Source organism: Xiphias gladius, chromosome 18, assembly GCF_016859285.1.
Source record: "Xiphias gladius isolate SHS-SW01 ecotype Sanya breed wild chromosome 18, ASM1685928v1, whole genome shotgun sequence".
Classification (NCBI taxonomy): Eukaryota; Metazoa; Chordata; class Actinopteri; order Istiophoriformes; family Xiphiidae; genus Xiphias; species Xiphias gladius.
The window spans coordinates 23,472,395-23,500,238 of record NC_053417.1 but is presented as its reverse complement, the minus strand read 5'-3'; the positions used below and the strand labels follow the sequence as shown (position 1 = coordinate 23,500,238).

The 27,844-nt window shown below is 44.7% G+C and overlaps 1 protein-coding gene across 1 annotated transcript; it reads left to right on the top strand.

The window, feature by feature from the left end:
* The first annotated feature begins 430 nt into the window (after positions 1-430).
* Positions 431-21,988, top strand: nol4la (nucleolar protein 4-like a). Its single transcript, XM_040153349.1, has 11 exons — positions 431-772; positions 10,498-10,653; positions 12,862-12,973; positions 14,979-15,088; positions 17,779-17,920; positions 18,745-19,037; positions 19,186-19,371; positions 19,952-20,140; positions 20,262-20,381; positions 20,526-20,715; positions 21,771-21,988. The coding sequence occupies exons 1-11, from the start codon at positions 431-433 to the stop codon at positions 21,986-21,988; spliced, it is 2,058 nt and encodes a 685-aa protein (XP_040009283.1).
* The last annotated feature ends 5,856 nt before the right edge of the window (positions 21,989-27,844 follow it).

Genomic DNA, 27,844 nt, shown 5'->3' with positions numbered 1-27,844 from the left:
TTGTTTCCACGCTTTTGTCTGTGTTCTTTGTTGTTTAGCGAGGACTGTGGGTTTTTTTTTTCTTTCCTTTTTTTTTTCACAGCCTACCCTTCAGTGAAGAGGGTTTTACGCACAGGTGGGAGATACCCGCTCAGCATAGGACAGCCCCCCTCTCTGCTCCTCAGCGGATGATGTGAGGAAGTGACATTTTTCACCGCTGCGGTTCGGGACAGCACTGCTCCTCTGCAAACAGGTGTGCTGCTGTCCGGGTCACTTTTACTGGGAAACCACAGGGAGCTAGCGTCCCGAAGCCTGATCCGAGCCTCCTGGACGCGGGACAGCGGGGACCAGAGGAGGAAAATCGACCCGTTCAAGTCTTTTCTTTATTAGCCTGGGCTGTTTGAACAGGTTCAGACAGAGAGAGAGAGAGAGAGAGGGGAGAGGGGGAGCGATGGCAACGAAAAAGGCGTGCGTGGATGCGCCCAAAAGGAGCCGGAGTCCGGTCGTGTTGGAGGCGGAGATGTTCAGTGAATTTCAGGACTGGTGTCTCCGGACTTACGGAGACTCCGGCAAAACAAAGACCGTCACCCGGCGAAAATATAACAAAATCATGCAGACACTGTTGCAGAGCGACGAGTCGGATGGCGTTTATGTCGACAACAGCCACATCAACGCCAAATTCAAATTCTGGGTGAAGTCAAAGGGATTTCAGGTCGGGACCAACGTTTTGGGAGAGCACAACAAGAAAGGAGCTCCTGGGAAACCCGTCCTATATGTCCCGGTCAAGTCAACGGTAAAGTGTGTGCGTGTGCGTGTGTGTGTGTGTGTGTGTGTGTGCGCGCGCGTGTGTGTCCCCCGCGCGCGTGTGTGTGTGTGTGTGTGTTTGTGTGTGTGTGTAAGAGAGAGAGAGAGGGAGGACGTGCGTGCACACGCGCACGAGATGTCCCGTTGCCTGCTGTAAGTTGTCATTATTTCAGGCTGCACACATGCACCTGTCACATGAATAAAACGACAACTTATGGTGTTTTATCGTCCCGGCTCGCCCTCGTCGTCCCCGATAAAGCTTCACTTTGTCCACATCCCAACCAGAACAGCCCTACTCTCATCCCTTGCTGCCATAGCAACGCCGGTGCCTCCTGGCAATCGCAATTGTAAAAGGTAGGCTATCATGCATAGCCATCTCGCCAGTGAGGCTGAAGTCCTGTCAGCGGCACGCTGCCGGGTGCAAAGCACCAGATAATTGACTGCTGACAACAATTTTGTTTGAACCGTGCCGTTCAGGTCTCGCGTAGCCCGGTTTGGTGATATGGTGTGTATTTGTGTGTGTGCGTGTGTGTGTGTGTGCGCGAGCGCGAGCGCGCGCTTGGAATGCAACGGCATGTTTGTGGGTCGGGTATGTCAGGGTAGTCCGGTGTTCCTCCGGAGGGGACCGCGGGCTATTAACGCCAACTTAGGGGATGTCAGATCCACCTCTCTGCTGGGAAGCTCGGTAGGTTCGATCGTCGGCGATTCATCGAAGGGACACGCGCCCTGACCGTCCCATCTAAACCGAGTAAAACGGACCGTGTCCGTGCGTCGGTAACGTTTTGTTTTGTCTGCCTTCGGGGGAGCAGAGGGGGGCTTCCGAAAATACTCAAATATCACTGCGTGGCAGTCGGTCTGAGTGTTTGCACCCCACTTTTCATTGTCCTGGGCAGGATGCGGATCGCGGGCACTCGTTGCTCTGGCAACACCTGTGCAGTCCAGGATAGTCTGTCTCTGCTGCATTTTCGCCTATTGTGTACGGTCCGACATTAAGCTCCACGAGCCCGTTGGAGGCTGCCTTTGCAAGAGAAACAAATTCAAATTATGTAATCAATTAAAGAAAAAAAGAAAAATCCTCTCTGCATTTGATAGAAGGTGGCAGCTGTGTGTAATTGGAGACCACGTGAGGGGCTGTGGCGGAAACAAAAGGGTCTGTCCGGGACTGATACCGACATACGCCCAGAGTTAGCGCTCAGACTTCACTTCTACGTGTCTCCGGATGATCGGCTGATACTCAGCGGTCCTGTCAGCATGCGTCCGGCTGCGCACGACCGAGGCTGCAGGTGCGTTGAGGGTTAAACCACACATTGTTCTTTTGTAACAGCAGATAAACACGTAGACGACGAACTGTCAGCCACTGCCCCAGCGGCCGTCGGTGCGTGCGCGCGTGCGAGCGCGTCCGTGTCTGTGTATGGCGTTAGGGCCTGCTGTGCCAGCAAGGAGACAACCACCATTTTAAATAAGCGCCCTCGGGGAATGGTACCCCCCCCCCCACACACACACACACACACACACACACACACACACACACACACACACAGACGAGCCCTGCTGGGACAGAGTCTCTCTGGACCACAAAGAGCAGAAACACGTTTTCTGTTGACAAACTAAAGGGGATATTGGTACCGATTAGACACTGAATCCTTTGATTTCAGTTGAATGGCGCTGAGCCCTCCACAGGTGTTTTACCTGTGTGAAAGTGTGATTTAGATTTAGTCCAAATGCCTTTACAAAAGTCCTCTAATCTCTCCTCAATATCATGTTTCCTTCTGGGCAAGAGGGCAGGTGTGACGTGTGTCTGCAGGTGCAGATGGTGCCTGAAATGTGTTTGAGAGGAGCTCTTCTCCGCGGTTCCTGTCATTTCTTCATGATATAAATTCATAGACGTCCTGTTGTCCAATATACACTCTGAAATTATTAAGAAGGTTACACCTAGCTACAAATAATGCAGCCTAACACTACAGTGCTGCAATATAACCCTCCCTTCTAGAAGGTTATAATGTTCAGTTTTTATTGAAAATGATTTAGAGAGGTGCTGGTACAAAGATATGACCATTTAGCAGGATGTAGTTTGCGGTGTTGTTGAACTGTATGGCATTATGCAGACAGGTGTTTCTGTTATTTGATATAAAAAGCGAGTGGAGAAAAATAATAGAACCACCTGTCCATAAAACACAATACAACTCAACGGCTCCGCAAACTGCAGCATCCAGAATGACCGTGAAGTGGAATCAGCGCCTGTTTAACACAGTTTCAACGCAAACTGAACATTATAACCTTCACGGAGGGAGGATTTACTGCAGGAGTGTTGTATTGGACCGCAGCGGTTTGGTGTGTCTCACAAACTGCCAACTGAGTGTGTTTATCCATACAACATTGTTCAGGTCAGTCTGATCGCTCCGTGAGGCCCACCTGACAACTGCCGGGGTGAAATAATTCTCTGTGGCCAGGTTGAGCGCGGCCGGAGAGGCCGAGAAAGGGCGAAGTCTTGCTGAAGAAGTGTAGCTCGCTGTTTATTGGAAGAGGACCGCACATGCTTTGCAGCCAATATCATAAGGCAGGGGGAAACCTCCCCTTGACTCAGCTCCACTTGGGAAATTTAAACAACAAACAAAACATCAGCCAACACAAGCTGCTCCTAATGATGAGTCAGATGCCACAAATCAACCAATTTATATGCAGGTGACTGTACTAGAGAGCATGATTTTTGATTCAGCTTGCGTTCATGGGCTTTATAAACTGGCAGTCCTGGGCTGGTGACACACACACACACACACACACACACAGGCAGACGTACAAAGACGCACACACACACACTCACACACGCACACACAATGGTCACTGCCTCCTCGTACGGCTGCAGGGCCGGGGGCGTGTCTCTGGAGCTTGAGCATTGGAAGCCCCCGCTGCAGCTGCTCCCAGGGTGTGCCAAGTTTCTGTATGGGGGCAGGCTGGGTGGGGGTAGGGATGGATGGTGGCTGATGTTTAGACAGAGAAGGTCTCTTCTATGTGTCAGTGAAGCATACAAGGAGGCTTCAGTGTGTGGCGGGACAGAAAGACAGGGCACAGTAGCACAGTCTCAGTGTAGATGCCTCTTTTCAAGCCGGACACAGAATGATTTTCTTTCTGTGTTCTCTGTCCATCTCTGTCCTCCTGCCCATGTTGTCTCGCCCTCTTTCTGCACAACTCAGAGCCCTCCCAGTGCTCCAAGAATCCAGCAGCCCTCAGTGTGGAGATGCAACCTCGTTTAGCTCTCATTATGTCCTGATTAGAGGACGCTACAGAGGAGGAGGGGAATAGGACCAGAAACAGACACAGAGATGCAACACAGAATTGCACACTACATGAGCACAAGCAATGCACGAGACGAAAGCAGTCAGAGTGCAGCCCGTTTCAAAAGACATGCTTTAATGGCCTTTGCGTTTCCTTTCGGCTGACACAAGCATTGTACTGAAAATTTTAAAATGTATTTCAAAAATACTGAGAGATGTTGCTTTTAGTTGCCATGCCAACTGAAATCTGTAAATACCTCCGTTCATCTCTCACAACTAGGTTTTGTTGGACATGCTCTCACATACAGACACACACATACGTATATATGTATGTATATGTATGTATGTATATATATATGTATATATATGTATATATATATATATATATATATATGTATGTACAAATGTGTGTGTGTGTATATCTATACATACATGTAACAGTTCAGAAACACTTTGCATGATGTTTGCGTGTGCTCATATCATGCTTGCAGGGAGTGCTGTCAAAAAATTATGAATCCAATCAACATCAGCTTGTGTAAAACCTTTATATCTTAACTTGTATGATTAGTCGAAAACCACTTTCAGACAAGTGTCCCAAAGCTGAATCGATTAGTTGATTAAAAAAAATTAACTGGAGACTGGGGCTTCAACTACAGCGAGAATGTCCTTCACAGTTTCTGAAAACTCAAGGTTTCTTCGGTTGCGTTGTGTGTTGCCCGACCAACGGTCCAAAGCCCAGATATTTTCATTTTACTATCACAGAAAACTAAGGACACCAGCAAATATGTACATTTTGAGACGCTAGAGCCAGATAAATTAAGCATTAAAAAAAAGACCTGAAACAATTATCAAAATAGTTTCAGATTATTTTCTGATCAGCAAATCAATTAATCGACTAGTCGTTGCAATTGTTTCAGCCATTTTGTCAATCCCTGAGATAAACATTTTTTGTTCCAGCGTCTCAGTTGTGAGGATTTCGCTGGTTTGGGACTGGTGATCAGATAACATAAGAATTTTAAAGAGTACACCTTTGGGTCTGGGAGGTTATATTGGGCGTCTCTCAGTATTTTCTGACATTTCGTTCTCAAAAGGGTTAATCGATTAAGATGGAAAACAATTGGCAGATTAATCGATAATGAAAATAATTAGTAGTTGAAGCCTTAAAGTGACAAGACAGGATAAAATTAAGCATTACTGCCACAGACAGAGCTTTTTATGATAGAGGCCTAAATAATGCTATGAATTTAAAAAATAAAGCTCTGTCTCGGGACGTCCTCTCTTCGATTAGTAATCAGAAACCACTATTTCTAGTCTGTGTCTTGGAAAATGGGTCCTAAATGTTTTTTTGCCTCACTGTCAACTGGGAAGAGGAACATCATCATTATTATCTGATTAATTAGTCCACATTTCCCCTGAGACCCCCTCTTTTGTGGAAGGGCCACAGAGTCAAAAGAATACTGGCCCTATTATTCAACAGCATTTGCATTATTGCTATTTCTGCATAGCAAATCTCCAGTGCCTTTGCCCGGCGTTTTTTGTTTCGTCTGTCTCTCTATGGCGGCGCTTATTGGGGGCATCGCATGGGCTCACGCTCATGGGCTCGATCGGCGAAATGATCACCGCCCCAAACGAGAATCATCTGGTTGTTCTTGGCACATTCGTCATCGGAGCACCTGAGAAATTACCTGATCATGCGTGATGGTGATTGACTCGGTTTTCCTTCTTTTTTTCGGAACGCTTAAAGGTGGAGCTGTGACGCTTTCAGGGTGCAGAGCACTTCTTTGTTAAACGAGAGTCAAACTGAGGTTCATAAATAAATGAGTTTATGTCAATATGTATTATTATCAGATTTTAATATGTTACTATGACTTACTGTAAATGGGGGACGAAATCCATATTGCACATATGTGGTAGTTTGTGCGTGTATGTGTGCTTGTACAAAGAGGGGGTCGCTGATCGCATGCTCTGTGTTTCCTCCCTTCAGCACCCTCTCTGTTGCCATGGAGAGACCGTTCTTTGCTTTCCCATAGGAGGAGAAATTAACACCATTTTTAACTGGCCTGGGGGCCTCCCCCCCTGTGTGGGAGATAGTCTGAGTTCTGCGCCACGCACACGCACACGCACAGACACAGACACAGACACACAGACAGAGTCTTTAAGATAGAATAATCTTCCTACCACACCGCTACTGTCATTTTTAATACCTTTGCAAGGCCAACATTTAACAAACTGGGACAGTATGATAATAGCCTGAAAATGATGAAATGGACTCTGGGACATGATGATGTATGTGCGAGTCATTTACATACCGTTTTGAGTCAGTGACTGGAACGTCAACAGTGCCAGTCTGCAGGGCCAGTGGGACTGTCTGTGTCTCCGGCTTGGTGGGATATTGGGGATGTCACACACTCTATCAAATAATGTTCATCATGGGAGCAGCGGAGAGAGATGCACGTGCGCGCGCGTGTGTGTGTGCGCACACACACACAGACACAGACACAGACATGCACGTGAGCGCGCACACACACACACACACACACACACACACACACACACACACAAACGGATGTCGGACAGAGGGGTAGAGCTTGGTGCAACTAATGTGGATTTAATGATGGGGCTTTATCAATTGAGGCAGAGAAGAGAAAAGAAAATAAATGGAAGGGGGTGGCTTTTAAATTTAAAAAAAACTGGGCATTCTGCAGGTAATAGTTTCTTTTATGCCATTTTTTTTTTTTGTTCGTAGTATGAACCTTTATCTTGTACTGTCTTCCCCCAGGTACACACACACACACACACACACACACACACACACACACACACACACACACACACAGATTGTCCCATTTATGTGTCCATTAGCCAGTTGATAGATTTACAGAGGGAAGATGGGGCTTTAAAAGATGACCTGTTGTCACATCTGCAGTGAGATAATCTGAGTCATGAGTACTGTTGACACAGCCATCTTGGTGCGCGCGCCCACACACACACACACACACACACACACACACACACACACACACACACACACACACACACACACACACACACACACACACAAAGGGAAAGTACCTGAGCACACATCATTGCTGCCATAACTTAAGCTACTTACTGTGCAGTCACCTTACAAAATAAAACACCATCATCATGTTTATGTTTCACCTTGGCTTGACTTGAAAAGTTAAGAGCAATGCTAAATGTATGCTTTTTAGATTTTTGCTTGTCACACTCATGTTTATCCATTCACCCATGGAGCTAATTTGTTGTGGGATGCATCTCCTCTATCTTTGCTGGCCTGTCTTTGTGACCCAGCTGCTTCCCGTGAACCCCCACCCCAACCCCTCCATCTCCTCCTCCTCCACCACCACCTCCTCCTCCTCCTCCTCCTCCTGACCTGCCTGTGTGCAGGACTGCTCCTCTCTCCCCTCAGCGACTCTAGTGTGTGTGTGTGTGTGTGTGTGTGTGTGTGTGTATGTGTGACTGCCAGCGGGGGTGGGGGCAGTCAACTCAACCCCTCCAGTCTCCTAGCAACAGAGCGGTTTGGTGCGGGACAGGGAGAGCGCGCAGAGGGGATGGGGGCTGGTTGTACAGTGGCTAGGGAGAGCAAAGTCCTAAAGGATTAGGAAGATAGAGGGAAGGAGGAAAGGAGAAGAAGGAGGGTGAGAATTTTGCAGTGTTGTTGGCGATTAGGGATGCTGACATGTCTCCTTTGCTCTTTAAAACTGCATGCTGCTGATGAGACCAAATATCTGCAGCGCTATTCAACAGCTGTTCTCCTCTGAGATGCTTCAGCTACAAGATTTGCCCTTATGTACTGTACTTAAACACACATGCACGCACAAATACACGGCACGTTGTGTTTAGAGGTGAATGTTTAACTCCCTGTTGGTTTGTGTCTGGAAACTAAAGAGCTTGACGGTGCAGGGGAGCCCGAGAAGGGCCTTCAGGCAGAAGGACTGATGTGATGGCTTGTGGAAGAAACGCAGTCTTGGCCGCGGGCTCTTAACTTGAGGAGTAGTAGTAGTAGTAGTAGTAGGCCTGCAACTAACAATTATTTTCATCATCAGTTAATTGCTTTGTCTATAAAGGGTCAGAAAATGGTAAAAGGTGCTTGCTATAATCCCAAGATGATGTATTCAAATTGGTGTATTCATATCTGCAACTATTTTAATAATTGATTAATCAATTGAGTCGTTTTTAGAGCAAATATGCCGAAAATTCCCTACTTGATTCGCTGTTCTTCTCTGGTTCATATCACAATATAAATGGAATATCATTTCGTTTTTGGACTTTTGGCCGGACAAAACGAGACATTTGGGGACGTCACCTCTGGCTTTAAGAAACTGTGACGGACATCTCTATCTACAGTTCACCTACAATGTTTCTACCTTGATTATCCACACGGTAAATAAACACTATGTTCATATGTTAATCTACTAATGGACTGCTACTATATAATATACTATGTATATACGTACTAACGCTATTCTGGGCACATGACATCAAATGCATGTCTTTCCATTTAAATAAAGGTTTTTTTGGGGGGGGAGTTTTACCTTATCCGAGTCAAGAGTCTAAGGACAGAGGGTGTTGTAGAGCTGTACAGGTTGTAAAGCACCCAGATGCAAATTTGTGATTCGTGATAATGGGCTATAAAAATAAAATTGACTTGACCAGACCTTTTCTGTCATTTTATTGACCTAACAATTAATCAGTTAATCGAGAAAATAATGTAGAATAATGTGAAAAAAAAAGTCGCAGACCTACTCAAATATATTGCAGATATTTGTTTTAGCAGAATTAGCCGAGCTTGGATTGCAATAATATGTATGCGTTTCATTTTTTATGTTGTCGGATTCCAGGTCAGAGAAAACATTCCCAGCAGAATATCCGGTGTGTATGTCGGATATTTTGTTGGGGTGGAACTCAGTCGAGGATGCAGCAGCGGTGTGGGTGCACTGCACACCCCACAGTTGTATGAGATTATCTAAATCCAGTGTGAATGGACCTGACACCATTGTCCCAAGCAGCAGCAGCGGCGGCTGAAGCGGTGGCGGTGATGTCACTGGGGGAATGATGATGATACCTCCAAGTGCGATAGATTACAGCTGCGATGATGAGGTGGAGGATCACTATTATTTCATTTATTATCATTACATTTACCCCATGCTGACAGGGGAGAGTGGCTAGAGAGAGAAAGAGGGAGAGAGGGAGGGAGAGAGGGAGAGGGCCGGATTAAAACAAACCCGCTCTGTGAGCTGGTTTTAGTTGCCATGGCAACGATCATTACCTCGCACTTGGGAGAGCAGGAGCAAGGAGAAAGAAGGGGGGGGGGGGGAGAAAGAAAGAAAGAAAGAAAGAAAGAACGAAGGAAAAGAAAGAAGGAAAGAAAGATGGGATGGAGGACGGGGGATGAAGACATGGAGGCAGGAGAGAGGACGCAGTTGGGGGAAAATGAGAAAATGAAATGTCATATCCCGGGAACTGTGCAGAAATGTCAAGGAGAGGAGGGGGAAAAAGTGTGATTCCTCAATGCCGGGGGGACAACTTTTTGAACTCGGGACCCTCCTCTCACTAAAACAAGAAAAGATCACTCCCCACCTAGAACCCAATCCCCAGAAAATGTCAGAGCATGTCTCATATCTGCTTGGAGGAGGTGGACTCTGAAACTGGAAAAAAAAAAAAAAACCTAATTAAAAGCCCAAATCCATTTGTTTCATTTTATGCTCGCTGGGGCACTTTATGTTTAAAATATCAGCAGGTGCAGGAATATAATGATAAGATCTAGTGGAAAATGCAAAGTTCTGACTGTTTTGTAAGCAGGGAATGAGGGTATGAAAGAGCTACTTGGAGAAAAAGATGGACGTAGAAAGGAGAGGAAAACCCCATGTGGTGTCGTGGATGGAGGCTGTTGTCCTGGCGATCCCACTTCTATGGTGTGTCACGTGACCCTTTGCCCAGCACACCTGCCCGAGAGGAATCAGCGGTAGTTTCTATGGCGACAGGGTCAGCAGTACAGGAGGCAGGGTGGCTGCCAGAGGTGGTGGTAGGAGGGACTGTTGGCCTTGTACAGTGTTGGTGGTGTTATTTTTAAACATGGCAGAGATGAGGTGATGGTTGCCGACCCAGCCAAGACTTCTCCACCTAATGGAGAAATTTAAGGACTGCAGGAGGCGGGCTGGACAGAACAAGGCAGTTTTTTTTGTTGTTGTTGTTGTTTTTTTGTTCTGGTGAGGACACCTTGTGCAGCGTGTTTGACTCTCTGTAACCACATGACCCATGACTCATTCGCCTCAAAGATCCTGCTCGCCACACATGGATGCAGGAATCTGCATTTGCAGACATAATATCACACATTCTCCTGTAGATGATACACACACGTCACCTCTGTGAGCCCGAGGTGGGAAATGAAACCTAACTCCAGTCTCTATCTGTGTCTCAGTGTTCAGATGGGAATTCGACCCAAGACAACTCCTCCCTGAAGCGTGTAGCCGTTGTTGAAGACTTCTTCGACATCATCTATGCCATGCATGTGGAGATGGGTGCCGACCCTGGCAGAGCACCCAAACATGCAGGCCAAAAGAAGACCTACAAAGCGGTGAGTAAATACAACCAGCTTCTTGGCAGGTTGCGGCTTATTTTTACAAGCATTGCTCCTTGTTGATTTTGAGGATGTCAACAGTAAACATATTTTGTTCCCTCTTGTCTCTGCCTCTCTGTCCATATCTACAACACAAGCAGTGCTGCTGCCAGGGGTGAATAAGTGGCAAAGCAAAGACGGTGGATAGTGCGCAGAGAGGGCTGCACACAAAGCTCCCGGAAGCTTTTTTCTTGGTCAGAAAAACAGAAACGTGAATAAAAAGCAGGCTACACCATTTACACAGACATACCAGACTAAGAGTCTCTACAGCCATGCTAGCTGCTCTGTGAGGCTGCACAGCGGTGCTTCAAGCTAAATGCTAACATCCGCCTGCCAACATGTTCACATTGTCAGTGCTAACGTGCTGATGTTTAGCAGGTCATCATCTGGGGACCGTGAATGTCTGTATACAATTTCATGGGAATCCATCCGATATATTAATGAAATAATATTAATATATTACTCTGCACCAAAAGGGGGGACCAACCTGCACCTGCAATTATATCACATGACAACACCCATTATTGCAAAGTATTTTTTTTCTATGCAAATAAAAACACACCTCATGTCCCAAAGAGGCCCACAAGGACATGTACGTGAACACATTTTACGCTGGCACGTGGCACTAGAGATCCATTGTCAGATGGTCTGTTGTTCGGTCCACCACTGAAATATCAACAAAAACAACTGTTTACCCTGCAATTTTGTACAGACGTTCATGGTCCCAAGAGGATAGACCCTAATAACTAGAGATATCATATATTATGGGATCTCCATACTGTAAGTGGAGCTGTCATTTGTTGGCCTGTATGCATAGAGTAGTCTGCTTTTGTTCACACGAGTATTTCCCTGGCCAAGACCTTGCGTCAGTTAAGGAATTGTTCTGGGAGCTTGCAAATTTCAGTGTGCTGACAACCTCTCCCCTTCACGGGGTTTAAAAAAAATCCCAGTAGGATCATTTTATTTGAAAACAGGTCATTACTCCTTTAGGGGTCCCAAGCTTGGAAGCTTGCCCGACTAAAGGCATATTTAACACCCAGAGAGTCTGGGAAAGACAGTAGGCTTTACATATTAGCTCTTCCAACCTAATGTATAATTTTTAGCATCAGGACTTACCAAGGGAACAATCAACCCGCTTTACCAGGAAAACAAAGTACTCGTGGTTCTCAAACCATAGATTTATTTTCTGTGTCACATTATTGATGTTTCTGGAGCAAAGACAGTCTGTTAGTTTTATGTTGCAAACCGAGGTGTTGTCTCGGGTCGGGGTGTGGTGTCCTGACAAAACGAGGGGCTTTGTGTGCAGCTTTAAGGGTGCATCTATGTTGGGGGCAGTGTTGGGGGGTTTAGCAAGACTTTGGTACCCCTCCTTTCCTCTCCCCTAACCCAGAATTGAAAAAATAAATAAATAAATAAAAAATCATAGAGCCAATTCCTCCTGCCCTGTAGAGAGGTCCTGTCACGTCTCATAGAGTGTACCCTTTTGAGGAGGCAGCATCATTGGGGCAGGGCATAATATGGAACTGTCACTGTGGCCTTCTGGGAGGTGCACGCTCCTCTGGGTGGCCTTTCCATCTCAGCTGCCTCAAGGGGCAATGAGGGGTGAGGGTGGAGATGGGGGGGGGCAAAGGGGATGGGGAGCTCTTGTGGTAGCAGTTGTCGGTGGTGGTGGTGGGCCAGTGGGGGCGGTGGGCACCCCTGCTGCCTCTCCATGGTCACGTGAAGGTCGCATTTTACAGGGAAACGCCAGAGGGGGTGAGGAGGGGAGGGTGGCATAGCAGTGGAGACAAACAGAGAGGGAAGGCTGAGCATGAGAGAGAGAGAGAGAAAGAAAGAGGTGCAGATATGAGTCGACTGCACCTGAGAGAGCAGGATGAGAAATGAAAATGGAAAAGATGAACACCACTTGTGTTTCAAGATATCAAAGCAGAAACATGTAGAGGGGTGGAGCTGGATTTAGGCCATCCAAAAACAAGAGCCGCTGCTAAAGGGAGGATTCCTCGTCATGCCACATCGAGATAGCACATAACCACTGACCCCAAACTTTCACACGTGCATGGTACAATAAAAAAAACCGAAACACCTGCACGCATTTTTGAGTTCAGGCACAGCCTTAGCCGTTTATTTGCCGTAACCCAGTCTCCTCTGCCCATTCGCCCGGCACAGATAGCAGAGACCTACGCCTTCTTGCCCAGAGAGGCGGTGACTCGGTTCCTAATGAGCTGTGGAGAGTGTCAGAAGAGGATGCACATCAACCCCAGCACTGCGGAGTTCAAAGGTAATGGCACACATCTGACCTGTGGGTAGCTCCCTCATTCTGGAGACATCATTAACTGATATGCTATTTTTGAGATCAACCTTTAAGAGCGGATAGTGCCCAGGTCCTTTCACACTGACAAGGAAAGGGGTTAATTACTACTGTATGCTGAAATGCGTGCTGATAAGTTATAAACCAATCAGTCTTTTCCTACAACAGCCAGACATCATTGTTGTAATAACTTCACCACGAGATTCACAGAAATCCATAGAAATCAGTTTGTGGTTGGCATCTGAGTGACAGACATGGTGAGCTCTCCGTTGTCCTGTCAGACATTAAAAGTGAGCTGACGGGATCTTAGGTGTTTGTACTTTGAAGAGTTTTCTTTTTTCTTAATCAAACCGTCATTAATAAATCATATTGTATATATCAATCAATGACATGATGTAACAAAGACCCAAGAGGACCACATCTCTGGGATTGTATAGAGCCACTAAACTGATCACAGAGTCCCTCTAGTGGCCGGTGGGGAGACTGCTTCCAGCTCTCAACCACATTGTTTGAACACAGTAGAGGCTATTGCTTGGATTTCAACCTTTTGCAGGATATTGCAGCATTTCTGCATGGCTCGGAGAACTTGTTTTTTTTGGTGATTGGCGGAGACCGTGCAGAACTTCTTTACAGATGGATTCGGTGACGAAAGAAAGCCACTAAATTGAACTGTGTTGGTGCCGTATGTGCTGGTGCGCTTTCCAGTTTTTAAATTCTAATCTTTGTTCTGTTCTGACCTTTGTGGTTATGCGTGGAGCAGAGGTCTTCAAACTGTGAGCCAGAGCATGACGGACAGGTGCGTGCCGGTCCTCTAAAAAAACAAAAGGCAGGAAGTTAGTTGCTGTGTGGCCTACGGATTGGGCTCGCAATTTGCGTCAAAAGTTGCGCTCCTTCTCTGGGACATAACTCCTTCAAACCTGAACACTCAGACATGAAAGACACATTTTTTGATTTGGCCTGACTTACACTTTCCGAGGATACCGTTATCCCTGATGGTCATCACGAATAAGCACCCACAAATCTGCTTACAAATCATAGAAAAAAGACGCGTCTCATATGTGCAGAGCTCGCTTGAGAATCTTTGATTTTTTTAAATTTTCTTGAGTATCGAAGTAATCCAGTGATGGCCGTGTACACATCGATGGATATCGGCAAATGGGAATTGCTAATAGCTAATTTGGCATAATTCTAATGGTGCTAATTAAATGTTGGAGGCGAGGGGGTGGAACAGTTGTGTTCATAGAGTGTCAGACTTTGAAAACCCCGGTGCAGAGAGAGTGGAAAATAATAAAACCTGTACAGTTTAATACAGTCTCAATGGAATTGCAATATATACCTGTTGCCTCAGTTTTTTCATTTTTTTTGTTAATGTGAGTTGCTTGTGTGTTGACACAGTGGTGGTGTTGTAGTGTATAGTGGAAAGGTCTTTGCGATATTTAGTCCACCTGACAGCTTCACAACATTGCTTTTAAAGGAGCATTGTTCTTCAAATGATCACAGTTAAATAAAGAAATTTAAAACGGATTTCCGTTTACTACTCAATTCTCCAGATACACTCCGTTACAAGTAACAGTCCTGCATTCGAAATATCACTTAGATAAAAGTAAGAGCAGCAAATTGTACTTGAAATACAAAAAATAAAAGTACTCATCATTGATAATGTCCCATGTCAGTGTTATATTATTATATTGATTATATTGATGGTACTAAAGCTACAATAAAGCGTCACATTTTATAAATTTTATAAATTGATCACATGTTTTGTATTTAAAATCTTAACCTGAAAAGTGCAAGTACCTCCAAGTTTTTTACTCCCACTCCTCCTCAGCTTTTGATAATATAGACATGATTCAGCAAAGATTAGTTCTAACTTGATTCATCTGCCTTCCTAAGTGTTTGTGTTTCAGGCTTTTTTTTTTTTTTTTTTTTTGGTAACTGGTGCGTTTTTTCTTTATTTGTTTATTTATTTTTCCAGAAAATGACAGACCAACCTCACTGGTCCCGGACCTCATTGATTACAACATGCCTCTCACTGCCACCTACCTGAAACAAATGAAGCTGCAGTGCATGACTGCAACTGAAAGGGTAAGTGCCTCTTCCTGCAAGTGGACATTGAAATGTTTGTGAAGCTCGGGAATGGACACAAAAGGTCCTGATGAAGACCCTGCCACTGTTCAGCTCTCCTTATTCACTATAACTGTGTTTGTACGTACTGCACAAGTCCTCTGGTTATTTTTCTTCTGAGTCTCATCGTTAAGGCCGTAGGGAGGACGGCTCTGCGCAGGCAGACGACGACGACATCCCTCACCCTGAACTTTTAATTCAATATCTAACAATCAGAGTTGTCCCCCTGCTGGGAGGAGGAGATCAGCGTGAAATGGGGATTAGTAAAGCTTGTGTACAGAGTGACGTCACGTGTGAGACCACTCCCATGTGTAGCTGTGACAGAAACACTCAGAAATCACTGCCACTGAAGTGCAGGGAGCGACACTTGATGATGATAATGTAGACCTCACTCACGCATAATTAGGATTATCCGGAACGATGACCCAGGTTGTGATTTGCGGGTGAGTAGAAATTAACAAATGCTCAGACTGTTGGTCGCATCTGTGTGCAGCCCGAGAATGAAAAAACCCATTGATTTAATAATTAACCATCAGTGGGGGTTATTTCCGTGTTGTTGGAGACTTGTAGCAATTTGTTCCATATCTGCGCTGCACCGTTCTACAGTTCAAAGCAGCATTTGGTTCAAAAACACAGCAAGTTTGTTCTGGTGACTAAAGCAGATCAGAAGTAAATCTGTGAATGTTTATCTAGTCTGTTGCAGCAGTCGAAATTCTTCTGTTTGCACGTTGTTTTGTAGAACTTTGGTGATTGTTAAAATACACTGCAACCTTGACTTTCCCTTTGGTGGAGAATCAAACTACAATCACTGTGTTCAAAAAAAAAAAGGAAGGGGTGATGAAATAATTTGTTAGATTTGTTTTCTATCCTTTTTTACCAGACGTCCTAACTGTTACGAACTTTGTTATGGTCATTTACTTTGAATACAGGCCAAGTTGTACAAACGCTGCTCTAACAGGACTAAAACTAATGATCCTCAGTACTTACACTATCAGAAAATAGTGTAAAAGAATTTCCTAAGGCCCAAGGTGAAAAAACTCCAAAATATTAAAGCTCAAACCAGAGATTTATTGTGTTGTTTCTTGGTTTTTACCGTGTTACGCTTATTTATCTTTATTGGCGAGAAAATAAAGTTTATTTTACTCTATTTTACTCTATTTTAAAATATCTGTGTAATATCTGAATGCCTTGCCTCAATTCTTTGTAAACCCTGTTGTGTAATGATCTAGGTGTCGGTTTTAAAAGTAGATCCCCCTACTTAATCAATTATCTATTTTCCTAAAGCATAGACATTAATGATGCTACATTTCCAACTACTTAGAAAAGTGTAATTAGAGACTCTCTCTCTCTCTCTCTCTCTCTTTTTCATTGTGTGTGTCTCTCTCTCTCTCTTAAATGCTACATGGCTCACTTGGTACCTAATAGAGCTGTCACTGAGCATTTTGGTCCTCCTCAAACCCCTTACAGAGGGACAGATGCATATTCCCAGGAGTTTAGGCCTATTTGTGTCCTCGTGTGGGGAGGAACGAGATGTAATTCTGCTCTGTTCCCATCGCACGGTCGTGGTCTTGCCTCCCCTGACTGAGATGCCAGGTGACACATGACGGCTTGCTGCGTGGAGGCCGAAGAGAAGTCGCCATCCACGTTAGCTTAAAGTAAACTGGCCTCCGTGAGGCTTAGTACTGGTCTGAAATGTGATCACGGCTTTATGTAGATAGAGCATTTATTGAGTTTGAAGCCAAAGTTCAGCGCAGCCGTGGAATAGTTTGTGAGATTATGATTCCTCTCCCTTGCTAATCCTTACCCCCGTGGTTTACTCATACTTGTGTTACACTACAACAAGCACGTTTAGGGTCTCTACGTAACAGAGTTAAAAATAGCAGTGCTCCAAGAAATGTATTACTTAACAGGGATGCTCCTGCATTTCCTCCAATGCCTTTGCTGCTGGACTTCAGCATGTTTTATTAAGAGTTAAATAAAAAAATATCAATAGTAGCTGGTCCTTTCTGTCCATACTGTCCTCAGAACCCAAAGAATTTTCAGTGTGAGTGATGGGGGACAAAACCCACTGCCTTTGCTCTAAATAAAAGCTTAAATCTTAATTCTAATCTTTAATCTTAAATTCAGATGGAGCTAATATGATACTTTTTTGTTACCCTCCCTCAGCCGCAGCTCAACAAGGTAATACTGTCTGTGGAAGCACAAAGTGGGAATTTCATCCTAAAAAACACTAAACCTTTTTGAAGACACCCACTCGATTTGTCCAACACAAGTGGCTGAATCCTCATATTAGCTTCAACCTTTAACTGTAAAATGAATTTCTACCCCGCTGTTTTGCTCCCCATCACATGCATTGAAAGAAGGGATTTCTTTTTGCATCCATTATGAACAGCAGGAACAATTCACTAGGGCATGTCGGTATCGTTTTGAGATGAACTTTAAAATGGGAATCTCTCCTTTAACAGTAAAAGAGGCAAAGAGATTTGATGAAAGTCTGTATCTCTGAGGGACAAATGGAAAAAGTGAGAAGATTTAAAAAAAAAAAAAAAAAGTGTGATGATATTTCTCCTGATACTCAGCCGTTCCCTCTGCCCATTCAGCTTCCAATCCTTGTCTAACCGTCTCCCTCAAACCCCGCTGTCCCTCTTCAGGATGACAGTTCGGTGAGCAGCGAGGACATGAACAGCGCTGAGCCCACATGGGTCGCAGCTGAGCAGCCCCCAGTGCCTGAGCCCAGTCCACCAAACGGAGAGCGAGTCAGCAACCCAACAGCCACCATTAAAGAGGAGGATGGTAAGACATCACTCACTGCAGCTGCGCAGATATCTTTTACCGCGGCAAAACTCTGGATGTAAATTTGTGTTGTTTTTGGTCTTTTTAGTTTTTTTTACATCTTTAATTTGAAGGTAGACTCATGAAAATAGGAAGGGTACATAATGTTGTTGTGCAGGAAACAGCTTGCTTTGTTCTTAGTGGACTAATCCAAATAAATCCACTCTTACAGGGGGTAGGACACCTCCGCAGCCCCAATCCATTGTGCACCCCTCTCTCTCAGGGTACAGGGCTTAGGGAAGTAGGACAAAGGCCGATATTAACCTTCACAGATTAGACACCACAGCAGAAGAGACTGAAAATGGGGCAAACCATTGAAAGGAGAATTACTCTGTTCCAGTGAACAGAGGTGGGCACACGACACGGCATGTAGAAATCGTCATGTGAAATCAGTACATGGACATAAACTGGGTTAAAAAGCTGTAATTTGCACACACCAGGGAGTGGAGGCTCCCTTCCCCCACCGGTCCCTCCTCATCCTCCTTTCTTTCTCTCTTCGCCGTTAAAACTCCTGAGGTTCCCCCCTTTTACTCAAACTTTTATTTATCTCGACAGTTGACCCCGATTCCCACTTCCTCAACAGTTCCAGAAAGCACAACGCGAGGCAGAAAGTTCCCTCCCCCTGTGGTAACAGACCCACTCTGTCGTTACCCAAGACAGAAATAGAGCCTATTGTAGTAAACAAACCCACATTAATGCTACATGGTGCTGATGACAAACCTCCGCACGGCTCATCTGTGTATCTGCGTCTCTACCCTGTCCTCCTTTTCCCTCCCCTCCACCAGATGATGACTCCTCGGAGAGCGGCAGCGCCAACGGGCTGCCGGCCCTGACCGCCCCGGACGTGCTGGCTGTGGGTGGGAACCCCGCAGATGGCGGGGCCCCTTATGGGGAGGTGACGGAGAACGGTCTGAGCGCTCCCCTGGACTTCAGCACCACCTCTTCCTCGTCCTCCTCGGAGGATCAGCAGCTGGTCAACCTGAGCGACAGACTGCTACCCGTGGGGAGCTCGCCACCAAACTCCTACCCCGCGGACCCCAACAGGAAGTACCCCGTCAAAACGGAGTACACCAACAAGGTGAGCACAGGAACTTGATTTGATTATTGTTGATCTCCGATATATGGATCATCTTCGTTCTCATGTAACTGCGTCTTTAAGCAAAACAGCTTGCGTGCCTGTTTGATCTATAATAATGATATTTTTGTTTGTTTCTGTGTCCCTGCAGTCCCCTCCTTACAGCTCAGGAAGCTATGACTCTGTGAAAACCGAACTGAGCATGAGCGCAGAGGACTTGACCCCTGGTCGGGCACAGATTATTGACGACGACGACGACGATCATGACGACCACGACGACAGTGACAAGATCAATGATGCTGAGGGTATGGACCCTGAGAGACTCAAAGCCTTCAATGTAAGTAACCTATCTAACTGTGTAGTAGATTCATATTAAATTCATAAACAGTGAATACAACACAGCGCTATTCTTATTTGTGGCTCTGGAGTGCTGTTGAATGTCTGCCAGCCCTGTTGTTGAGTTATATCCATTGCTAGTATGTGCAGATATTATACTTTCAAATATTAAAGATAAGAAAAAAATTCTCATATCCAAACTCCGTGTAGTGTACAAGTATTCAACATTCACTATTTATTCTGTGAAAACCACTATCTGTGCATTTCTGAGTCTAATGGAAACCAGTAGAACAGGAGAGTTGCAAAAATGCAAATATGAGTGAATAAGCGAGGACTAGAGATATTGTCCTGCATATGAGCAATGACTCAATTTTTATCGCTCCCGTTCTCATCACCTCCCCCTCCCTCTTTATCCTCTCTTCTCCTCCTCTCTACCTCTGGTACTCCCCCATCCCCTGCCTTCCCTTCCCTCTCTTTTGTTTTCAACTCTCACACCCCTCTCTATCCCCCCTGCACCCCCACTCCATTTTTCTGCTCTACATCCTCTCTTTCCCCTCCCCCTCTTTCTCTGTCTCTGTCAGATGTTTGTGCGTCTGTTCGTGGATGAGAATCTGGATCGCATGGTGCCCATCTCCAAACAGCCCAAGGAGAAGATCCAGGCCATCATCGAGTCCTGTAGCCGCCAGTTTCCGGAGTTCCAGGAGCGCTCCCGCAAGCGCATCCGCACCTACCTCAAATCCTGTCGCCGCATGAAAAAAGGCGGTTTTGAGGTACAAAGTGCCCCCTGCCAAAACATTGTCTGTATGAATCCAACATACACTCATGAATCTCAAAGAAATCCATTGTTTCACATTCGTAATGTGCAAAAATCTCGCTGACCCCTGCTGCCAGATACGACCAACACCTCCTCACCTCACCTCCGCCATGGCTGAGAACATCCTCGCCGCTGCCTGCGAGAGTGAAACCCGAAATGCTGCCAAGAGGATGCGACTCGATGTCTACCAAGTGACGGTAAATGTCTTGGCAGTTGGTGTTGGTGAATCTGCCCAGAAGGGATTTGGGAATGTGCTAGAATGGCTATGCATCATTAACGCCAAACTGCACGGCATAAACTACAATATTCTGCCCAAACTGAAAACGCTTAATTTCTCGTAGGATGAGCCAGCTTCCGGTGACAAGCCCAACCCGAGGGACCCGGCCCCTGTTGCCCCGTCAGCGTTCTCTATTTCCAGCGCAGCTTTTGCCCAGGACCAGCTCTACACCAATGGAGGCCTCAACTACAACCTGCGAGGATATGGGACGGTCGGCAGCAACCAGCAGAACTCTGGTGCGGCACAAACCAATGGTGAGGAGCTTTTATCAGACCAGCTCGACCAGATAACGTGGCTTAGAAAGACATGGTTATGCTGTGTTTGCACAAATTACCAAAACACGTATTTTCCTGTTTGCCAGTGGAGGTATACGGCCTGATACCAGTTTTTATTTGTTCAGTGTGTGTGTGTGTGTGTTTGTCTTCTGAGATATCCATCTTTAAGATTTCTATCTCCACTTTATGAATTGGAGGTGAATTTCTTTTTCTTGTGTTGCTCACAGCAATGAAAAGTTTCATTTAAATAAATTAAAAGCAACGTGTCTTTGAATAAATAATAATGTCCCTGCTACTCTGGATAATCCACAGGACACAGTGTCAACAGTTTTGAGAGACAGTCTTTTCAGTACAAAGTATTTCCAGGGAAAGCTGTTCATTGTGATTTTATTCAGTATTACAAAAAAAAAAAAGACTGGGATTTTTCTTTCTACAAAAAGTAGTTGTTGAGTCATTTTTAGCAACACTAGTGGAAGGGCTCTAGCGATGGAAATGGCAACATGTTGGTCGGTCCAACACTCTGGTCCAGGCTGAAAAATCTCAGGAACAATTGGGTGGATTTCCACACAGTTTTATTCATGGTTCCCAGCGGATGAGTCCCTAAAGACTTTGATGATCCCCCGACCTTTCCTCTAGCACCACCATGAGGCTGACATCTCAGGTTTTGAGCAGAATGCCTCAACAACTGCTGGATGGACTGCCATGAAATTTTGCTCAGATATCGATGGTGCTCAGATATTGAATCCTAATATATGAAGGGATCCCCTGACCTTTCCTCTAGAGCCACAATCAGATCAATTTGGATGAACTGACAATTGAAAAATTTTTAAAAATTTGAATTGTTTAATGAGTGTCATAATTGCAAAATCAGTCTACAGGAATCTCAATCTTTTTTCAAGATACTGAGCTCCTCTTGGACGGTTCTGCATCTCTGAAATACTAGATGGGCAAGATTCTTTTCTGCAAGTTTCAGGGTATTTAGTTCTCACGTAGTTTTATATTTTAACATAAATCCGTCACGGCTGTGTCCACAGGTCCCACAGATCTGAGCATGAAGTCCGTCGCCCCAAACTCCTCCTCCTCCAGCTCCAACAGTCACGGTCAGGGAGGTGGCGGTGGCGGCGCTTCGGCCCAGCTCAGCCCTCCAGAGGTCACAGCGGTGAGGCAGCTCATCGCGGGGTACCGGGAGTCCGCGGCCTTCCTGCTCCGCTCGGCAGACGAACTGGAAAACCTGATCCTGCAGCAGAACTGAGTCCGTGCCAAACTGTGCCAAGACCCTCGCCTAGCCTGTCGCTCTCAGTCACACAAATTTGGGCAGACTTTCATATACAAAGACACAAATGTACACGAGTGATACCGCAGCGCACAGTGGGTCCCGTAGGTATGGCACCTTTACTTATTCCCACATGTTAATGTATTTGAACGGGCCAGGACATATCACAGGCTGAAAGTTGTTTATTTATGCATTTGGTTCACTTTGACCTTAGTGCCCTGTTATCTGTAGCCATTCATCCCATTCAGTTCCTTTTACCACCTCAACCTCCATTCGTCTCAGGAAGCGATGATCTATGTGAAAAAAAAAAAAAAAAACAATCTGCATTGGTACGCAGGGGAGTACCAGAAGTGTTCAAAGAGGTGTTGAATTAGCTGTGACCATAACGCCACATTGGCTCGTTCGTGCAGATTTTTGGACAAATGAGTAGTTAAATAGCAGTGATTTAGTGTCGGTACCTTGTTTCTATTTTTACACAAATGTAAAATATGCTGTGCAAGTGGCATGATTTGATGGGGTCGTCTGAATCGAGTCATTTCTCAATGATAACCCTCTCCGAGCCCATTTTCTGTTTCATGGGAAATTTGGAGCGTCCATAGGTGAATCGCTGCTAAATCCACTGACCTGTTAACCTCAACAGCTTCTGTACGACGTGCTGACTTACGCAAAAAAAAAAAAAAGAATTTAAAAAAAGAAAAAAACAAAACAGTGGAGAAAGGAAATAAAAAAGATGACAGTTTGACAGTTTCGACCTGTAAATTTTGACTGACAAATCAGTCGAGTCGTGGGGTCAAATCTTTACCTCGGTTCTGCTCTGTTGGAGTGGTTTCCAGATTTTTAGGCATGTGGTCACTAAGAGACAAAGACTCATTACCCAACGTGACTTTATTTTCAGTTATTTTTATTATGAATATTTCTATCACAGACAATTTTCTCATTACTTAAAAGCCTTGGTATGCAAAATTGAGGTCACAGGCTCCTGTCAGGGACAAAACGGAGGTGAATATATTGTTTAGAATCTTGGTTTATAACCAGTGCTTCTGGAAAACTGGAAAAAGGTGCAATATTGAAGATAATCAGTGCTCACTGTAATGACTTTGTCAGACTTGCTGAAGCGATTTTTTTTTTTTTTTTTTTTAGGGCGTTTAAAGAGGGGAGTACTTGACCACAACCCCCGCCTGCTGTAACTGTCGAGTTGTAAAAAGAAACGATATCCCAGGCAGCATTGTAGCCAATTTCAATGTTGTTGTCTTCATGTGAATACTGATCTTATAACCGAGGCACTTTCATGTATCGGGATCAGTCATCCGTAGTGATAAAAAGGAAACGGGACCCGGCAGAAAAATGAGACTTAATGTTGCACGTCTTTTTTTTTTTTTTTTACTTTAAAGTGATTTGGGGTCATTTTGTGAAGGAATTGTCCTGTGAGTGTTCTCAAGTTAAAAGTGCACATGGGGCTCACGCGCATCCATTACTGACAGTCAGACGAGCGCAGCGGTGTAACACTAACGTCCTCGCGGCTTTGCTGGATGCAGGGTGAGTGTGCGAGGGGCCGCTCAGACGAAAAAGAAACTCCCCCGTGCGTCCGTCCGTGCGTCCGTCCGTCCGTGCGTCCGCCTGTACCGTCCCCTCCGAGCTCAGCCGTTTCACATCCCTCTCCCATCTCCACTCTGTCTCATCGACTCCGTGTCTGAAAAACACACTGAAAAGAAGCAAGAGACAATCTTTGAAAAAGATGTAATCGCATCACAGTTTACTCTCCCAGCTTTCTGCTATGGTGTGTGTGTGTGTGTGTGTGTGTGTGTGTGTGTGTGTGTGTGTGTGTGTGTGCGTGTGTGAGAGAGAGAATGTCTGTGTGAGAATGTTTGAGAACGTGTGTGTGGTCTGAGGGCACACAAAGAGTCCTCGAACAGATCTAGAGCACACTCTCACAACAGACACTTTTAATGGTGAGTCACTTGGCACAAAAACACTCGTGTTAGTGTGTGTATGTGGTGTTTTCTTGCTTTTAATCCTTTTTTTTTTTTGATATAAGTGTTGGTAACGGCAGTATGTTGATTTTCTTCTTGTGTTGTACGTGGAGTTGACCCAGTTTGTACAATATCGATCTGTGAAGATTTAATTCAGTCGGCCGAAAGATTTCCGAACGAGGACAATGACTCTCCCAGCAGCCAAAAAGCGGCTCGCACCTTATTGATTTGTCAAAGTTTAGAGAGATATATTTCTGTATTGATCACAGATCTATCATATTGTCATTAATCAGTCTATTTCAGCATCATTCCTAGTTTTTTTTCACCACCGTCGAACCGGTCTTACATCAGAGTCGGATTCACCAACGTGTCCCAAATAACCATTTCACGTTTTATTACCGTGCCACGATTGGGCTGCATCGCATCTACATTTAAATTCTAAGATCTCTTTTCCACGTTGGAAGCACTTTATAGCTCAGGATTAAGGTAATGCAACACGGTGATTTGAGTTTGTCTTCGCCTCATGCGGACTCTCAGCTTCAGTTCAAACATGCAGAGGAGCGATTGTAACAAAGGACAGTCTGACACGACTCACGACCAGACGCAGTTTTCATTCTGCTCCACTGACAGCCGTAACACATAGCACACAGCTCCTCCTTGGGAACCGTATCGGAGCCCGGTTCGAAACCCCATCGGTTTGCATGGTCCGCCGGAGGGATGTTTCATAAAGCGGGGCTCGTTGTGGAAAAAAAAAGCTCGTCTCAAACAAGCCTCACAAACCGAACCGGGATCAATCTGCTTCACAGAGCGGGTTTGGCGCTAATGCCACAGCGGGCGGTCGAGGTCGAGTTCCGGGTCAATCTCCCGGCTTCGAGACACCGACCTGGGACAACGAGGCACGGTGGGGGTGTGTGTGTGTGTGTGGTGGGGGGGGGGCTCTGCCATAAGCAGAAGGGAACTCGAACTGGCTTCACTCGTCTGTTAGCTCGGCCTGTCTGCCGGTGATTACAACGTTGTATAATTAGTGCTGAAAATTAACACGTAAATGTATAAGAGGCAACAGACTATGAAACAACCTTAAGTTTTCAATTAGGACTCTAGCCATGCGATTTATTTTATGGCAAGACAATAAGATAATTAGCGTTTTAAGAAACTTAAAGCTGCTATAACTGATATTTCTTATGATGGCAATGTATTCATTGACCATGTAAAAACAATGTGAAAGTGTGAGATGGGCCTTTTACGGAGCTCTACAGTCAGTTTCAGCTCCTCTTTCAGCTGCTTTACTGTTGTGGTTCACGCTGACGAGGAGCAGGCCGATTCCAAACCTCCTCCATGAAGCAGAGGTTCCTGGTCAATCCCCCCTTTTTTTTTATTTTTTTTTTATGAGACACCCCTCTGGACTCCAACAGACCCAATCATAGATGTACGTGGGACCAGAGTCCTCACACGTGTCTTCCGCGCCTCCTCCAACCCGCCCGTTTGTTGCCGTCGCCATGGCCGATCCTCCTCACTCCGCGCCGAGCTCAGTGGCACCGCGTTGAACCCCGTCCCATCCCCGGAAACAAGCATTTGCTCGCAGACTTGTGCTCCGTCTCAAGTCTGCGCCGGGCGACATTTTAGCTGTTTGGTGGATTTACTGTGATCAACAACAACCACTTGTTGTCGTGTTGTTGTTGTTGTTGGTTTTTGTTTTTGTTTAGTTTTTCTTCTGATAAATGCCCAATGGATTTTTCTCTTTGTATTGACTGGACAATGTAATCTATTGGTGTTGATTAAAAATGCCCTGGTAGCTTGTGGATTGCTAAAGTGGTCAGATAAATGTACTGTATAGCTGTACAAAGAGTGATAAAAGATGTTTTAAACTTTTCTTTTTCTTTCTGTGGGTACAGCACTGTTTAAAAAAAAAAAGAATATCAAAGTGGTTTTAGCCCTTGCCTGTTTTAACTTATCATTTGGTGGTGGTCTGTATTACTTCTATTGTTATTTATATTATTTCAATTGTTGCCTCTCCTGCACTGATAAGAGACTGTAGCTCTGTGCAGGGGGTTGTACTGTAAACCTGTGTGAAGCTTTGTATTTTTCCCCTCTGGTTTTTGACTCAGTGAAAGTGTGATGTTTACATGTACAGTTTTTCAGAATACTTTTCCTTCTTTTTGCGTCTCCTTCAGGCTATTCCCCCTCCTCGCCTATACCCCTAAACTTGTATTCATTTGCCCAGGTATATTTTTCCTTTTTGTCGTTTCATTGCATCAAGTGCAGATGTGACCTCTTTGACTACCTGGTCACATGGTCAGAGTGTGCCGTGTGTTGTGGTGGCTTCCAGCATTTTAATCTTAAGTAAAAAGGGAGCTTCACAACTTCTCAAAGTGGACCAGAGAAGATTTATTAAGGATCAAGACCACTTTAATCAGCTGTTTTGAAAATACTATTGTGGCCTAAATGGTGAATGCTGGGGCGTAGGTACATTTATTATACTACATTAAGTGCTCATAATCTTTTAATATCCTGGCCGAGTTGTCAGGGGAAAATTCCTTGTCCTTAACCTTACTGGTACCCAGAAAGGTACACTTTGACCTGTTGTAATATCTCCTCGGTAACATAAAAGCCATTCCCCTCTCCTGGCCTTTTAAGGGGAACCCATAAACCTCAGGAAATACTGAATCTCCAAGTTTAGTTTTTATCCACTGATTTCTTCTGAAAAGAGATTTAAGTCTCTAACGAAAACCATTAACATTTATATGAGATGTCTATTGTTTTGTACATTTATCATTGTGATTTAAAAGTGGAGCTTTTTCCAGTACCTGTGACTTAATATTTTGATTTTTTTTTTCTTCCTTTTTTTTGGAGTGTTTATAAGTATGGATATTTATTATTATATGTGAAACTACAAAAAGACAAAAGAAAAGGTTGAACCTGTTTCATTTGTATGTTTCATGCAAAACTGTCCAGGTGAGATTCTCTCTGCCTCTTACATATCACTACTGAGGGACTTGTGTTTGTTTGGAAATAGCGCTTTTTCAGTGTTGCATCAACGCTATGAAGAAAAAAAAACAAAAAGGAATAAAAGAAAAAAAAAAAAAAAAACACCAGTGGTTTACCAACAGCAGAGTTGCAAGGCTCTCCTCTTCTCCTGAGATGTCAGTAATTGAATAAAATAGTGCGATGAGCTATCAAACTGAGACCTCCCTCGTGGTTTCATTTTCTTTTATTTCTGCAAACATCAGCCTCAGATTAAAAGATAATAACGATAATAATAGTAATGGTAAAACGCGCGGGCGGCTCGGCACGTATTTACTGTATCATTGGTGTCCACAAGAGGGCAGCAGAGTTACAGAAAGAAGTGAGGGAAGTTTTGCGTAATGCCACCAGGGTGCAGAGGTCACAAGCTGCATAGACATGTAGACACACACACACACACACAGAGCCATTAACATGTATATGCTTATTTACTGAACAATAGCAAATAAAAAAAAGTACAAAACTATCCTCGTTACCTGTAGAGTGAAGGCTGAAAATTACAAAGTTGCTCCTTCCAGTGGTAGAGAGTGATAACGTTCATTTACTCGAGTACTTAACTTTCATTTGAGCTACTTGTACTTTACTTTTGTGTTTCCATCTCGTGCTACTTTATAGTTCCACGCCGTTAACTTTCAGGGGGAGATATTGTTGTTTTTACTCCACCACATTTATATGACACCTGCAGCTACTTGTTATTTTAAAGATAGTGATTTTCCACTCAGGAAATACCATGATCGTGTAGATTAAACAGCCTAAGAGTATATTGAATAGTTAAAAATAGTAGAGCTGCAATGATCATCCATTGACAGAAAATTCGAAACTATTTTGATAATTAATTGATCAT

Bases quoted from the DNA above. Each gene is read 5' to 3' on its own strand.
- nol4la (XM_040153349.1), top strand. From the start codon at position 431: ATGGCAACGAAAAAGGCGTGCGTGGATGCGCCCAAAAGGAGCCGGAGT. The intron at 10,654-12,861 runs GTGAGTAAATAC...CGCCCGGCACAG, and splicing joins AAAAGAAGACCTACAAAGCG to ATAGCAGAGACCTACGCCTT. The intron at 19,372-19,951 runs GTAAGTAACCTA...TGTCTCTGTCAG, and splicing joins AGAGACTCAAAGCCTTCAAT to ATGTTTGTGCGTCTGTTCGT.